This window comes from Mustela nivalis, assembly GCF_964662115.1.
Source record: "Mustela nivalis genome assembly, chromosome: X".
Taxonomy (NCBI): Eukaryota; Metazoa; Chordata; class Mammalia; order Carnivora; family Mustelidae; genus Mustela; species Mustela nivalis.
In genome coordinates this window covers 45,884,692-45,899,290 of record NC_139040.1, presented here as the reverse complement: position 1 = coordinate 45,899,290, position 14,599 = coordinate 45,884,692, and the positions used below count along the sequence as shown (strand labels likewise).

Genomic DNA, 14,599 nt, shown 5'->3' with positions numbered 1-14,599 from the left:
TACAGGTTCTAAAGCTGGAACACCCAGGTTTGGATTCTGGCTTTATCACGTACTAGCTGGGTAGCCCTGGGAAAATTATTTAATCTCGTTGTGAACCTCATCTACAAAAAGTAGGAATGACAGCCCCCACTTTTTTTCAATGTTGTAATAAGGATTAATGAGTTAATATGTATAATGTACTTACATGAGGGCTGACACATACTAAGTTCTATATAAATAAAGATCTACTTTGTATAAAAAACACTTTGTATAATATATATAAATACTTTGTAAACTGGAAAAAAACTATGATGACTAAAAGTTCATTTAGTAATTAGCTGTAATCATGTAAGGTAGGAAGATGTGGGTTTGGTTGCTATGAACTAGGCAGTAGTTGCCATAGATATGTCAGAGCCTTGACAGCCATTGTTAGGCCATCGCCATACCCTTCACAAGCAGGCAACTGAGCTGTATTAATCTGGCAAGAAGCCTAGAAAGCTCAACACACCTTCCTATTACTCTACATATCTTATGTCTTTCATCCAAAAAGAACCAACTTCTAATCAGATAAATAATTAACCACCTCAAGGTAAGCAAAATATATCATTATCTCTATTTACAGAAAAGAGATATGAAGGCTTAATTTAGGTGATTTCATCCCAGGATACTTAGGAAAGACACTGGAAATGAAAGAAATGAGCCACTAAACCCTGGCTCAGTTGTTTTCCTCCTCAGTTATCCTATTTAACCTTCTTTAGAGGTCTTGAGGAAAGACTTGTGTGATGTCGGTTTGACTTTTCTTGGTGACACTAACAAGTACAGAGAACCTGAGATCAAGCTAGGAACCTTGGCCAGTTACCAGGACATAGACATGAAGCTGCTACTGGTCTCATTTCAAAGGGAGATGGCTATTGCAGAACCCAGATAATTAGGCTCTGGTGTTTTCAGTCTCCAGGTCTTTTCAGCTTCGGGAGCAAAGTGGGAATAAGGCTGGATTTGATCACAAGCCATATATAAGGTTTCGTTTTCATCAGGCATAAGCCACAGCCATTCTCCAGGAGGTCCTTATGGGGAACCAAACGATTTTCCTAGGGAATAAACTGTACTCTAAGTAGTGCTATGAACTGTGAGTCCCTATTTGGAAATGGCAATTCTCCAAAATAGGGACTGACTCTGCAGAACCTTGTTACGTTATCCACTGATAAATTGGACATGCCCTGTGCTCATGAGGTAGCTAGGCAAAGCCCATCTGAAGTATCAGTTGAAGTGTTTCACTAACTCAGTGGGAACTTCCCCCAGTTCTGGGATCCAGTATAATTAGTCAAGAGGAAAATGTAAATCAAAACCACAATCAGATACCACTTCACACCCACTAGGATAGCTATAAACAGACAACAGTAAGTGTTGGTGAGGATGTGGAGAAAGTGGAAATCATCTGCACTGCTGGTGGGAGAGTAAAATGTTGCCGCCACTTTGGAAAACAGTCTGACACATCTTCAAAAGGTTCAAAAAGGTTTAAAAGGTTAAACATAGAGTTATCATATGACCCAGAAATTCCACTACTCGGTATAGACCCAAGAGAGCTGAAAACACCAGCACCATTATTCATACGATCCAAAAAGTAGAAACAATGCAAATGCCCATCAACTGGTGAATGGATAAACGAATTGTGGTATATACACACAGCAAAATATTATTCAACCAGAAAAAGGAACAAAATACTAATTCACACTACAACATGGATAAACACTGAAGTGATTGTCTAAATTGCCCTTTTTACTTAGGTGATCACTTCCAAATATCACTGCACTTTGAAACCACCAGGGGAGCTTGTGCAGCTCCCTAGAATCTTAAAGAGTGGGGTATATTCACTGATGTTTGAAATCTGTTAGACTAGGTGATCTCTAAGGTCCCTTACAGTTCTAGAAATTGCATGAAATCTATGACAGTGGGTCATCAATACATACATATTTGAAGCAGAAAGCAATAAAAGAACCACGCCCAGTGGATAGTTGTCACTTGGGTCTCCCAATAGGTCCTTCTTAAAATCTAAGCTGGTTCTTCTCCAAGGTTTTGCTGTATACCCCATCCCCACCCAGGACTGAACAGAGATATTCCTAACTGATGAACTATGGCTAAAGGGACAGGCCATAACTGGTGTTATCATGCCCATGGTTGTTTGCTTTAATAAGAAATTCCTCCCACTTTGCAGGTACCTTCCAGTGGAGTTGAGAATTACCAGTTTCTCCCTCTGTGACACTTGTAGACAAGGCTGGATAGCATAAGTTATGGACTTCTGACTTAAGACTTTGTTTATTAGCACCTGTGAAGTCCTAAGATGACTGAGGCTCAGTGTTAATAATGGGGCTGATTTTTCATTTATTTGTTTCCCTTAATATTAAAGGACCAAGCTGAATCATGTTCCGGCTGCTGACCTCTTGCTGGTCTCGGCTAAAGACAACTGAAGAGACACGAAGGTAATATTGCAATTATTTCTCTAGACGTATTTGATTCCCTCCAGTGTATTGGCCCGAAGTCCCTCAAGGGACGAATCTTCATGATATATATTGTAAGGGAATGTGATTAAGCAACGTCTGTAAGATTGGAGGCAAGGTTGGGGAGGATGGCCAATTCTATAAGGCAAGTAAATCAGGGAATAAATGCATCCTTGGAGGCTTTAGGAAGGGGTTCCCATGCCACTTACCACCACCTTGGCTGTGCTTTTTATGGTAGATGCATTGAGACTCCTACAGGCAGAGCCTCAAACATCAATGAAGAATAGAATTCTTTGTTTACCCTAAGAACTAACAGTGCTTTTTAAGGCTTTGGCTCATTTTTCTTTTCTATTTCCAGGAATGTGACCATCATTATCATTGGATTGGACAACTCAGGCAAAACTGTTCTTGTGGAGGCTTTCCAAAGATGTAAGGAATTAAGAGCATTATATTCTGGTTTAGGTTTCCTATAATCCCCACGGGCCAATTAAATAATCATTCCTTTCTTCCTAGCCTTACTTCATGGCCGTCAGGTTCCATCTTTTGAAGATAATCACTTCCCAATGCAAACGCTCGCGCGCTCACACGCACACACGTGCGCACACACTCACACACACAGTCCTCGGGTACAATTAGCCTGTTTATGTAATATCTGTCACCTCTCCCTTTACAAGACATCCTAATTGAAGGTCCTCTCATAGTGTCAGTATGAATGAGCTCAAACTATGTAAAGTACTGCAGTCAATTATAAAGGATAGCATGTTTCAAACAGTGTCTAGTTTCAGAACTCAATTAAAGTGGAATTTGGTCTAGATAAGAGAGACAAGTGTGGGATGATGAAGAAGTTTAATAACATGAAACTCTTTGTGACAGTTAATATAGAGGGTTGGAGCTTGAGAAATGTTGTCAGTTCAGAGGCATGCACACTTAATACCAGATCTCCAGTTTAATACCTTGACATTTCAAACAATAGTTATACAGAATTTCAGGGAACTACTATTCTAGTTGCGAAGACCCATCTAACTTCTGGTCAGCCAAATAGGGAGCCCGGCATAGGATGACCTCCATCTAAGTGTATAAAACTGAAAAAGGGGTGTGATGATGTGGCTGAGCTTTACATAACCTGGGCCCTCAGCAAAGTACAGGCAATGGCTCATCTGACTCCTCTGCCACTTGTTTACTGGAAGCCTGCATCAATCTCCTTGAACTACAGTGACTGCCTGCTGGTTGATCTTGCCATCTCCAGTTGTCCCCCCAGTTCTCAATGCACACAGTTGCCTGAAGGATCTAATACAAAAATCTGATCATGGCACTTCCCTGCTCAAAACCAAAGCTTCCCCTTTATGATCAAAACAAAATTTAAATTCTTCAGCAGCACGCAAGGTCCTCCATGATTTGGTCCTTGACTTCTCCAGCTTCATTTTCTCGCCCTCTCTGATATGCCCCCTGATAAAGCCAAAACAAATTATTTGCCACTCCTCCGTGATCATAGCATTCTAGTTCACATGCCCACACTCTGTACATGCTGTCTCACTACCTAACAATTCATCCACTTCATTACCTAACTGCTTAATCAAATGCCCTCAGACACAAGCCTACACTTGGCCCCAGCTTGACCTGGGTCATCCCTAATGCCCAGCGCCTCCTTCCTCAGCTCCTGCTCTATTCTGTGCCTCTTCTAGCTTGCACTTATGACATCACTGCATGATAGTAAGTCCTTCTCCTAGACTGTGAGCCTCTTGAGAAGTAACAGATCTTTTCAGCCCTGTATTTTTAGTCTCTGTGCTTTTAGTATCCTCGGGCAGGAACTCAATAGTTGTGGAATGTTCTCCCCCATTCTCCTTAGGCAACATACAACATTTCTCAACAACTTCTCCATCCTCCCCCTCCCTGGTCTTTTCCCCTTATAGGCAGCAGACTTGACATACTGCCTCTCCCAGTTCTCTGATAGGCAGAAATGGTAAAAAGGTAAGGGGTAGCAGGAAAATCAAGGAGCCAGGATAAGTCACAAGATTACTGATGAAAGTGGGGATAATTTTTAGAGCCCCAACTCAGCCCCAGCCTCAGATTCCCATCCAGTCTGGGTGGGTCCTGGGAATCTATCTTTTCTAAAAACTCCCCAGAAAAAAAATAAAAATAAAAACTCCCAGGTGTTTCTGATGGCCAGCCAGCTTTGGGAAGCATTCATCTTGCAATTAGCCATGTACTATTTTGTCTGTGAGAACCGTGCCTGCTTTTCATTCTAATTCCTCAAGGAAAGAGCCTATAGTCTATTTGACGTGTTACTGTATAACTTGCCTTGTGCTTGGTGACTACCTTGGGGCTGCTTCTTAAGCCAATAGGTAGATGGTTGTGACTTCATTCAAAGAATAGTTTTGAATGGTGAAGAAGCAAAGTGTCACTGATGTCACAATCTGAAGGCTGTTGAGGGCCATCTTTGGCCATGCAGGACAACCAGAGTTAATCTAGTACCCAAAATGCAATAGCTTGCCTCCCCTGCTCCTGCAGATGTTTATGATTGCCAAGAACAAACAATAACCTAGGAAGGAAATTTCAATCTACAAGTTCTAACTTGTGTGAACATTTGAAGATACCAGCTACAAAATATTTTGGGGATATAAGCCATTATTATCAATGACACCATTCACTATAACTGTTCTGCCTGCCATGGTCCCATGGGGGCAAGAAACCCAAACATGAGCATGGGCAGCTGCCCTAAATGAGGGCATTTAGAGCAGTGCCTCTCAAATCCAGCAATAGCTTTCAATTACCTGGGGAGCTTTAAAAAAAATGTTTAAGCCCCAATCCAGATCTGTGGCATCAAACCTTTAAAGAATGAGGCCTACTGTCACAGGGTTTAAAAGCTCCACAAGTGATCCTTTGAGTACTGCGAGCCTAAACTCAGAATCACCTGGGGGGATTTCACACCTATTGACTCAGGTGCCTGAAGGTTCAGACACTTTGGTCTGGGTGGGCCCACAGATACAAAATCTTAACAAGCACATCAGAGGATGCTGAGACACAACAGGCTCGAGTTTCATTGCTCTCTAAGGCTGTGAGTCTCAAGCTTAAAAGTACAGAAAAATCACCTGGGGATTTTCTTCACTATAGGAGTTAAACATGCAAATGCCTGGTCCCAAACATAGAGGTTCTGATTTATTTGGTATAAAGTAGGACTTCACGATCACCTCTATGTATCTCTGAATCAGAGTCCCCAGACTGTGCTTTAAAATGAAACAAGATGGGATTGGGAGGGAGACAAACCATAAGTGACTCTTAATCTCACAAAACAAACTGAGGGTTGCTGGGGGGAGGGGGTTTGGGAGAAGGGGGTGGGATTATGGACATTGGGGAGGGTATGTGCTTTGGTGAGTGCTGTGAAGTGTGTAAACCTGGTGATTCACAGACCTGTACCCCTGGGGATAAAAATATATGTTTATAAAAAATAAAAAATAATTAAAAAAAAAGAATGTAGATACAGGCGAGCCTGGGTGGCTGAGTGGGTTAAAGCCTCTGCCTTCGGCTCAGGTCATGATCTCAGGGTCCTGGGATTGAGCCCGGACTCCTGCTCTCTGCTCAGCAGGGAGCCTACTTCCCTTCCTCTCTCTCTGCCTGCCTCTCTGCCTACTTGTGATCTCTGCCTGTCAAATGAATAAATAAAATCTTTTTAAAAAATGTAGAGATAAATTAGACTCAGTGCCTGTCCTCAGAGAGTTTACAAATTAATAGCAGAAATAAAAGAAATTTAAATTATCAGGAAACAACTTCTCATGTCTTCTAAGGTTCACCAACAATAGATTGCATTATGGAAGGAACTGGTAAGGTTTCAAGTAAAAAGGAAAAAAAAAGAAACTAGGGAAAATGTTTTGCTCTGATAGAGAAAAAAATGATATAAATCTTGCCTAGGGCACCTGGGTGGTTCAGTTGGTCAAGCGACTGCCTTTGGCTCAGGTCATGATCCCAGACTTCCAGGATCGAGTCCTACATCGGGCTCCTAGCTCCTTGGGGAGTCTGCTTCTCCCTCTGACCTTCTCCTCTCTCATGCTCTCTCTCACTCATTCTCTCTCAAATAAATAAATAAATATTTTTAAAAATTTCTTTTAAAAAATGTCTTGCCTGGATGCAGGAAATAAGATTTAAAAATTACCTGTGGAATTTCAACCTATTTACTAACGATTTTTAAGTAATCTAATACATAGCAAATGCCATATCAAAGTTGTGACTGAAAACTATGTTATCTGAAAACTATAATTAAAAAGATCATTGACTAACATGAAAATGTAATAATATATATTATATAGATAATATAATATAGATTATATATATATTATACACACACACACACACACGTAAATATGTGTATAGTCATACATTTCCGAAGATTTGAAAGCATCTTACTAATATCTCAGCTAAATGACTCGTTCTGGCAATCCCATGGAAAGTGTCATAGATAGATCTAAGACTATATATAAATAAAAAGCTGCTGATTCTGGTGTTAAAACTCCCAGGTATGAGTATAGAGAATCTATAAAATCATTTTACTACTAATGTGGGGAGTGAGCCAGGTTGGACTGTGAGTTCAAAAGAATGCAATGTGTATAATACTGTCGTTTTGAACTGCATTTCTATGGGGCTGAAAGAGGTATGGAACATTCTATGGGATTCTATGCCCTGGCCATAGCCTTGAAACAGTAAATGCATCTGAGTTTGGAATGGTTTCTTGGAGGAGATGAGGAAGACGACTTCATATTTTCATCCACAGTAATAGGCACCATAAACATTTTTTGAGTACCTTCTATATGTAAGGTAATGCAGAGCCCCTCCCTGACAGAGCTTACATTTTAGTTGGGAAGACAGGATACGCACAGAATGAGGTTAAGAACCAGTTCACTAGACCACATGCTCAATAAGAGCGAGAGAAATGAGAACTGGACAGGTCAGAGAAGCTTCCTAAAAAAAAGTGGTACTTGAGGTAGGCCTTGAAGAAAGGCTGGGAGAAAAGGGCCCCTTGTTCATTCATTCGTTCGTTCATTCATTCACCAAAATTCATTCAACAAATATCTGTTCTGCCAGCTGTGTGCCAGCTTCTGTGCTCAGCATCACGAATACAACGGTGAACAGAACTGAAAGGGTTCCTGTCCTGTTGTAGTTTAGAACTCAGATAACAAAATCATAGACTTTATAACACTAATATGTGCTGTGAGTGGTAAGCCTAGAAGAAAGGCACCTTGTCTAGACTGGCAGATGATGGTGTGAGTTAGGGAAAAATTCCTAGAGGCAACACGATCTAAACTGATATATTTTTAAAAGATTTTATTTATTTATTTATTTGACAGAGAGAGATCACAAGTAGGCAGAGAGGCAGGCAAAGAGAAGGGGGAAAGCAGGCTCCCTGCTGAGCAGAGAGCCCAATGTGGGGCTCAATCCCGGGACCCTGAGACCATGACCCGAGCTGAAGGCAGAGGCTCAACACACTGAGCCACCCAGATGCCCCTAAATTGATGTATTTTTTTAAAGGCACTAAGCAAACAGAGAGTAGTGGGAAAGTGTTCTAAGCGGTGGGAATAGCATGTTGTGAAGGCCCAGGGCAAAACAGAGCATGGCATTCTTGTGGCATGGGAAGAACACGAGCCAAGGAGCAGAGGGAGGCAGAAACTGGTTGTGTAGCAGGGGCTCTGTCAGACCAGTCAGGTCTGGCAGGTTAGGAGGCAAAGGGGCCAGTATTCTATCCTGGGAGCAGTGGGTATTCACTGAAGGCTAGTGAGCCAGGAAAGGGTAGCATGACCACGTGCTGGCTGAGGAAGATGAATCCATGAGTGTGAGCAGAATGGCAAGATGCCTCATTTGGATTCCACAGAACAGGCTCTGGTCAAGGTTCAGATCATTGCTAACCAAATTCTTATGTCTAACTCTATTCCCTTCCTTTGTGGTTGCTAGTACTTCCCAGTAGAATGGACAATTGTATGAAACCTGAACTGATTACACTCTTGCTGGATGAGTATGAAGTTTCCATCTATGACCTGAATGGAGACATGAAGGGCCGAGAAATCTGGCCAAACTACTATGCACAGGCACATGGACTTGTTTTTGTCCTGGATTCCAGTGACTTAGGCCGCATGCAAGAAGTGAAGATCATCTTGACACATCTGCTGGCTGATAAAAGAGTGGCAGGGAAACCTCTCCTACTGTAAGCCTACACTTTTGTGCCCAATTCCCCTTTCCCATGTATCCTCAGAAGAGAAGTAGGCAGGAAGGGTGGTCCCTTTGTCACACCCAGTGTGACCTCCTCTTCCCTTCAACTCAGTGAAAGGAAGTGGGCCAGTCCTCTGGGGTCAGTTTTCAAAAGCCACTTTCCGTCTCTGACCCTGAGAAAGTGGCAGAAAACAACTCCTGTTTTGTATAATTGATATTAATGGACTCCTCGTCTCACCAACTACCCAAGAGTTATATAACTAGTATTTATTCCAGGGTGGCAATTCTGGTGGCCCATCATTCCTCACCCTTCCCCCACTCCTTTTTTGTTTTTTTCATTCCTCATTAGTACCCCCAATTCAAGCCTGAACAGAGGTTGGGAGGGTGTGTTAAAAACTCCAATTCTATTCATATCCCAGTTAGCCATTCTAATTCAAGTTTGATGGCACAGAGTAGAGGAAGAGAGAAGTTAGGCCAGGGGATTATCTTGAATTCAAATTATCTGTCCTCTTCTTTTCTCCACTTAGAGTTGGCTAGAAACATTTCTGCCTCATCCCATTGGTTATGTTTTTTTTTTTTTAAGATTTTATTTATTTTTTTTTATTTGACAGAGAGAGAGCGCGCGCTCGAGCGAGTGCACAAGTAGGCAGAGAGGCAGGCAGAGGGGGAGGGGAAAGCAGGCTCACTGCTGAGCAGAGAGCCTGACTAGGGACTCCATCCCAGGACCCTGGGATCATGACCTTAACTGAAGGCAGAGGCTTAACCCACTGAGCCACCCAGATGCCCCCCCCATTGTTTATGTTTTTAAAGCAAGTTCCTGGATATACAGTAGTTGTACTAGATTTAATTGGTTCTCCGCCTCCTTCCCTTTGCTTGCCCTTGGCCTCAATTTCTGTTACACTCTTCCTCTTCTCTTCCCTTCCTCTCTCCTATGCCATGTTCTAGCCTGGCAAACAAACAAGACAAGAAGGATGCCCTCCTACCTTGTGATATTATTGAATATCTACTCCTAGAAAGGCTAGTGAATGAGAACAAGTCCCTGTGCCGAGTGGTAAGTATCAACTCCCCTTCTTCCCCCGCTTCCCTCTCACCCTCTTGAGCCCAGCTGATGCATTCCCTGGCCCATTCCATAATCAGCCCCATCTGCTGGGTCTCAGGCAAAGCCTCTCCCCCACAGACAACATCTACAGTGATGATTTCTGACTCAACGCTGACAGTAAATAATGCATTCTTAAGACACTTTCACATCTGTTTTCTCATTAGGCCTTCAAAATAGCTCTGTACAATTGGAAGTTTCAATAGCCTCATTTTATGGACAAAAAAGCTAAGGCTCAGAGGCTATGAGTGACTTGCCCAACGTCACGCATCCAGGACATGACACCAAAATCACTTTATTAAAGGACCTTAACTCTTCTCTTTTCGTTTACCTTCTCAGGGGTGGGTCCTGGGTATCTCCTAGGAAGTCTGAGAGCCTCTTTAGGCATAGCAGAGATTAAGGGTACCTCTGCTCTTGGCTGAGAATAATTCGGACTTTGGGTTCAAGGGTTCCAGTCCTTTCTCTTCTCTTTCTGTCACAGGAACCCTGTTCAGCCATCAAAAACGTACAAAGAAGGAACCATCAGCCCATAATTGAAGGGCTGCGCTGGCTATTAGCTGCCATTGGGGATAAGTATGATGAGCTGTGTACTCGTCAACAGGCACTCACCTTGAGCATCCCAGCCTCCAAGGGCACCAGAGGCTCTGGGGAAAGATGCTCATCAGACAGGTACTGAGCGCCTCTATTAGGTGTACTAATAAGAACAGATGCAGGAGTCAGTCTTCAGTGTACGCAGGGAGGTCTGGGTGGCGTTTGGATTCTGCGCTATGCTGAGCAAGTGTTTCCAGATCAGTTGGCCCAAATGGGGCTAGGGCAATGACCATGAACACTCCAAAGTTGTTAGACCTCCCCTCCCCTCATGTTAGTGGAATGCATTGTAGAAAGGTAAAGCCAAACCTATCGGTATTAGAGCATCTACAAAACAGGGTTCCTGTTGCCTGGTTTGCCACACAGAGGAGAAAAGAACATGAGCTCCTTAAGAAGCTGATTGAAACATTCTGTGGCGAAGAGTTGTAAATCTACCCTACATTCTCTGCTTTAAGTTCTCTGTTCCTCCCAATAATTAGGAAAGATGAGGGACAACAGGAATATGGAAAAGAAGAAAAATGAAAATAAGAACAGGAGTTGATTAAGGTTTTGAAGAATAAAAGACCTAAATGTCCTCTTGCTCTGTCTTTCTCTCCAATGTCCAAAGGCATATAGCAGGGATGGGGTCATAGCTACATTCAATTGAGGAGGCTGAAGTGTGTCTATTTTGCTATTGCTCTGTCTTTCCTCTCTTCCCCAGCTTTGCTACCAGGATGGGACTGTCCAAAGAAAAAAGACATCATCTAGGACAACACTCAGTGGAAGTTAGGCCCCTAAAGCCAATCCTACAGGTAAGTGGCTCTTTAAATATTACTGCCCCAGGGACCAATCCCTGAACTGTTAGAGCAAAAACTGACTTTTTTCTCCCCTCCATCTTCTTGCTGTACAGAAAGAAGGTATAAGATTAAGGCCTAAAAAGAATATATCAGTAACGTTTGCTTTAGATGAACCCATGGAGGAAGGTGAATGTTCTGGAGGAAACAAAACTCGGAACACTACTGAGCTTTGCTACAATCAAAGTGATGACTTGCAGCCCCCAGCTCCAATTGTCAATGATCTTTTTGAAGGTAAAGCTGGACCAGTGGTTAGTCAGAAAAGATAGAAAAGAAAATATAGGCCTTCTCTCATAATTTATAAAAGAGTATTCCTATTTTGAGTTGGAAACTCTTTTCTCATACTAAGGTTGGTGGGTAGAAGAAGCAGGTGAGGTAGAGGGAGTGTGCTTGGGGACTACCCTCTGGTAGCCCAGTAAGAACTCCCAGCACTCCAGCACTGGCTGACACAAGATCTTTGCACAGCTATCAGGTTATCTTAAAGGTTATGATTTCCAGTGGTGGAAGTACAAATTGATACAAACTTTATGGTGAGTAGTTTGGTTGTCTGTCTCCCTCTCTCAATATGTATGTGTGTGTATGTGTGTATACATATACATATACACACATTCCACTTAAAGTTGTGTGTGTGTATTCCACGTTAAAAATGTGGAAACCCGGGTGCCTGGGTGGCTCAGTGGGGGTTAAGGCCTCTGCCTTTGGCTCTGGTCGTGGTCCTGGGGTCCTGGGATCGAGCCTCGTGTCGGGCTCTCTGCTCAGCAGGGACCCTGCTTCCTCCTCTCTCTCTCTCTACCTGCCTCTCTGCCTACTTGTGATCTGTCAAATAAATAAATAAAATCTTTTTTAAAAATGTGGAAACCCAATATTGTGTACAACAGCTAAAAGTTGGAAACAAGCTAAAGGACTAATAGTGGGAAATGGCTAAATAAATTATGGTGCATTCATACAATCGAATACTATGCAGACATTACAAGGCATAATGTTGACATAATATTATTGGCATAATATTTACTGACATGGAAAGTTTTCCATAGCCTGATATTTTGCTAGAGAAAATGGTAAATCAGTCTAGCATGTTCAGCATGATATGTACACATGCACAAAATATATGAAGGGAAATCATCAAAACAGCAGTGGTTTTATCTAGGGGTGAGATACTAGGTGATTTTGAGGAGTAAAAGGCCTAGGTGACTTTCTCTGGATGTATGGTTTTTTGGAAATTCTAGTTTTTCTAATAAGCATATACAATCATTCCCAAAACAATAAAGGCATTAAAAAAAAAAAACCCTGTTAGACCTTGAAGGCCCATTGTTGTTAATGGCGACTCCTTTCCAGTGTTTCTTGGGACCCCACTGTCCATGATGGTCAACTGTCAATATTATGTCACCTCTGCTCTCCAAGGGATCTAGCCCTTCAGGCCACGCCAAAGCCTTGGGTTGTTCTACCCATACAGAGGGGCCTAGCCTTGGCCAGGGCCACTGAGAAGGAGAAAGGTACTGCTCTGGGGACAAGGGGTGAGGATGAGAGCTGAGTGGAAGAAATCTGGTAGACATGCAGAGAAAGTGTTTTTCTAGATGTGAGGAATTACCCCTAAATCTCTGTCTAAAACTGAAATTCATTTTTCATTTCTATAATCTCAGAACCCAAGGCAAAAAAAATACTGGAGACATGGGACACAGAAGAGATGTTACTGGAAAATCCCTGTGAAGAAGCCTTTGGATCCTGTGGTTAGTATTCCTTATATGAAGGGGAGAGGGAAGAGGGCAAGACTGATTGAAAGTATGAGGCCAGGGCAGAGGGCAGGTGTCTGGAGGGATGCTGTCTACACCACTGTAGGGTGTAGGGGCCAACACCCTCCCAACCGGGAGTGATCTGGGAAGGACAGGAAACCTGGTGCTTAGCTTCACTTTGCAGTGACTCACTGTTTTCTTTCTCTTATCAGACTTTTAACAGAGTACAAAAGAGAAAAATGGAGGGGAAAAAAAATCTCCTATCATTCCCTCAGTAAATAGGCTCATCTCTAAGAACCATCAGGACTGCTCAGTTTTTTCATTTCTATTTGTTAATACCACTAAAGTCCCCCCTACCTACACGTTTACCTACTTTAACATCACATCCCTGTGGACTCCCATTGTTCCTACCATCTGTCAAGTGAAGCTTATACCTGCCCCAAGAGGCTCAAGAAAAGTTAGGCGGCATCCATTTGAGAACGAAGATGACTTTTGGCAAAGAAGAACAGAGATGTCACATCTCTGCCCCTGGATGCTCCTCATGAAGCCCATGAACAATAAGTCATGGGTGGCCAACTGAAATTGAGCCTTAGAAGTAAAGGGTCAGGTTAGAATTCCATTCTCCGCCCCTGAGGTTCTTGGGTGTAAGGGGACTGGTAGAAATAAATAGAACTTCGCTGCTGAGAACTGTGTCCTGCTGAATCATTTTGTCATGCCTCCAGAAAAAAACAAAAACAAAAACACATCTTGGTTTTAAATGCCCAGCCAGTCTGTGGAGCCTGTGACAACAATTCCCTCACTATTGCTCCAAGAAACGGCAATGGCTGCCTCTCCCAACACTTGGGTTAGGTATGCAAATGCTGTATGAGCTTGTACACATTCAACCCTCTGATAATCCCAAGGAAGGTGGTGGTAGTATTTACTATTCCTACAACTATTACTTTCACCACATTGATCGGGTGCCTTCTGGACCTCAGGCCTTAGGCACAGGCCTAAGTTCTTCACATTCATCATCTTATGCACAACAATCCTTAAGGGTGGGCGGTAGACCCACCTGCATTTTCCCAAATGCAGGAGCTAAGGAGCAGACAAGTTAAATGACTTGCCTGAGGTCCCACACCCTGTAAGAAGCAGAGCAGGGATTTGAATCCAGATCTGACTCTAGAGAAGGTGGCAGGCCAGAAAGATTTGTTTATGCTCTTCTCAGATTCCATGCAGAAAGGAAAAGCTACATCGAGGAAAAGTGAAGCGTAGCCATGCCCAAGTCAGGAGAATTAACTTAGATAGGGATAAGCACACCAATAGCTGTGGCAGATGTGGTGACTGAGTACTTCTGTTTGGCCAGGTGCTGGGCTAAGTGCTTACATAGTATTGCTTTTGTCATCTTACAGAAGCAGGAACTGACATTCAGCGAGGTCAAATAATTTGTCCCAGGGCACCCATGAGGAAGTGGCAGAACTGGTTTTCAAACTAAGATCCAACTCCAGAACCCATGCTCTTAACTCTTACCTTATGCTCCCTCAACTAGCCCCTAATTGTTTCTGAAGGATAGAAACCTTGCACAGAATGATCAGTCTTACAACCCGACCTAGACTGCCTGACACTGTCTAAGCCTGCATCATTTGTTATTATGCATTACATATGGTCTTATCTCTGAAAGAACCACCCGAGGCACCTTCTGGATCT

The 14,599-nt window shown here is 42.8% G+C and overlaps 1 protein-coding gene across 1 annotated transcript; it reads left to right on the top strand.

Annotated features, from left to right (window-relative positions):
- Positions 1 to 432: 432 nt before the first annotated feature.
- On the top strand, positions 433 to 13,590 carry ARL13A (ARF like GTPase 13A). The gene is made up of 10 exons (XM_082718512.1): positions 433 to 568; positions 2,384 to 2,456; positions 2,833 to 2,903; positions 8,412 to 8,661; positions 9,612 to 9,717; positions 10,244 to 10,431; positions 11,051 to 11,141; positions 11,240 to 11,417; positions 12,824 to 12,910; positions 13,126 to 13,590. Exons 2-10 carry the CDS (start codon positions 2,398 to 2,400, stop codon positions 13,131 to 13,133), a joined length of 1,038 nt encoding a protein of 345 aa, XP_082574638.1. The 5' UTR covers positions 433 to 568; positions 2,384 to 2,397; the 3' UTR covers positions 13,134 to 13,590.
- The last annotated feature ends 1,009 nt before the right edge of the window (positions 13,591 to 14,599 follow it).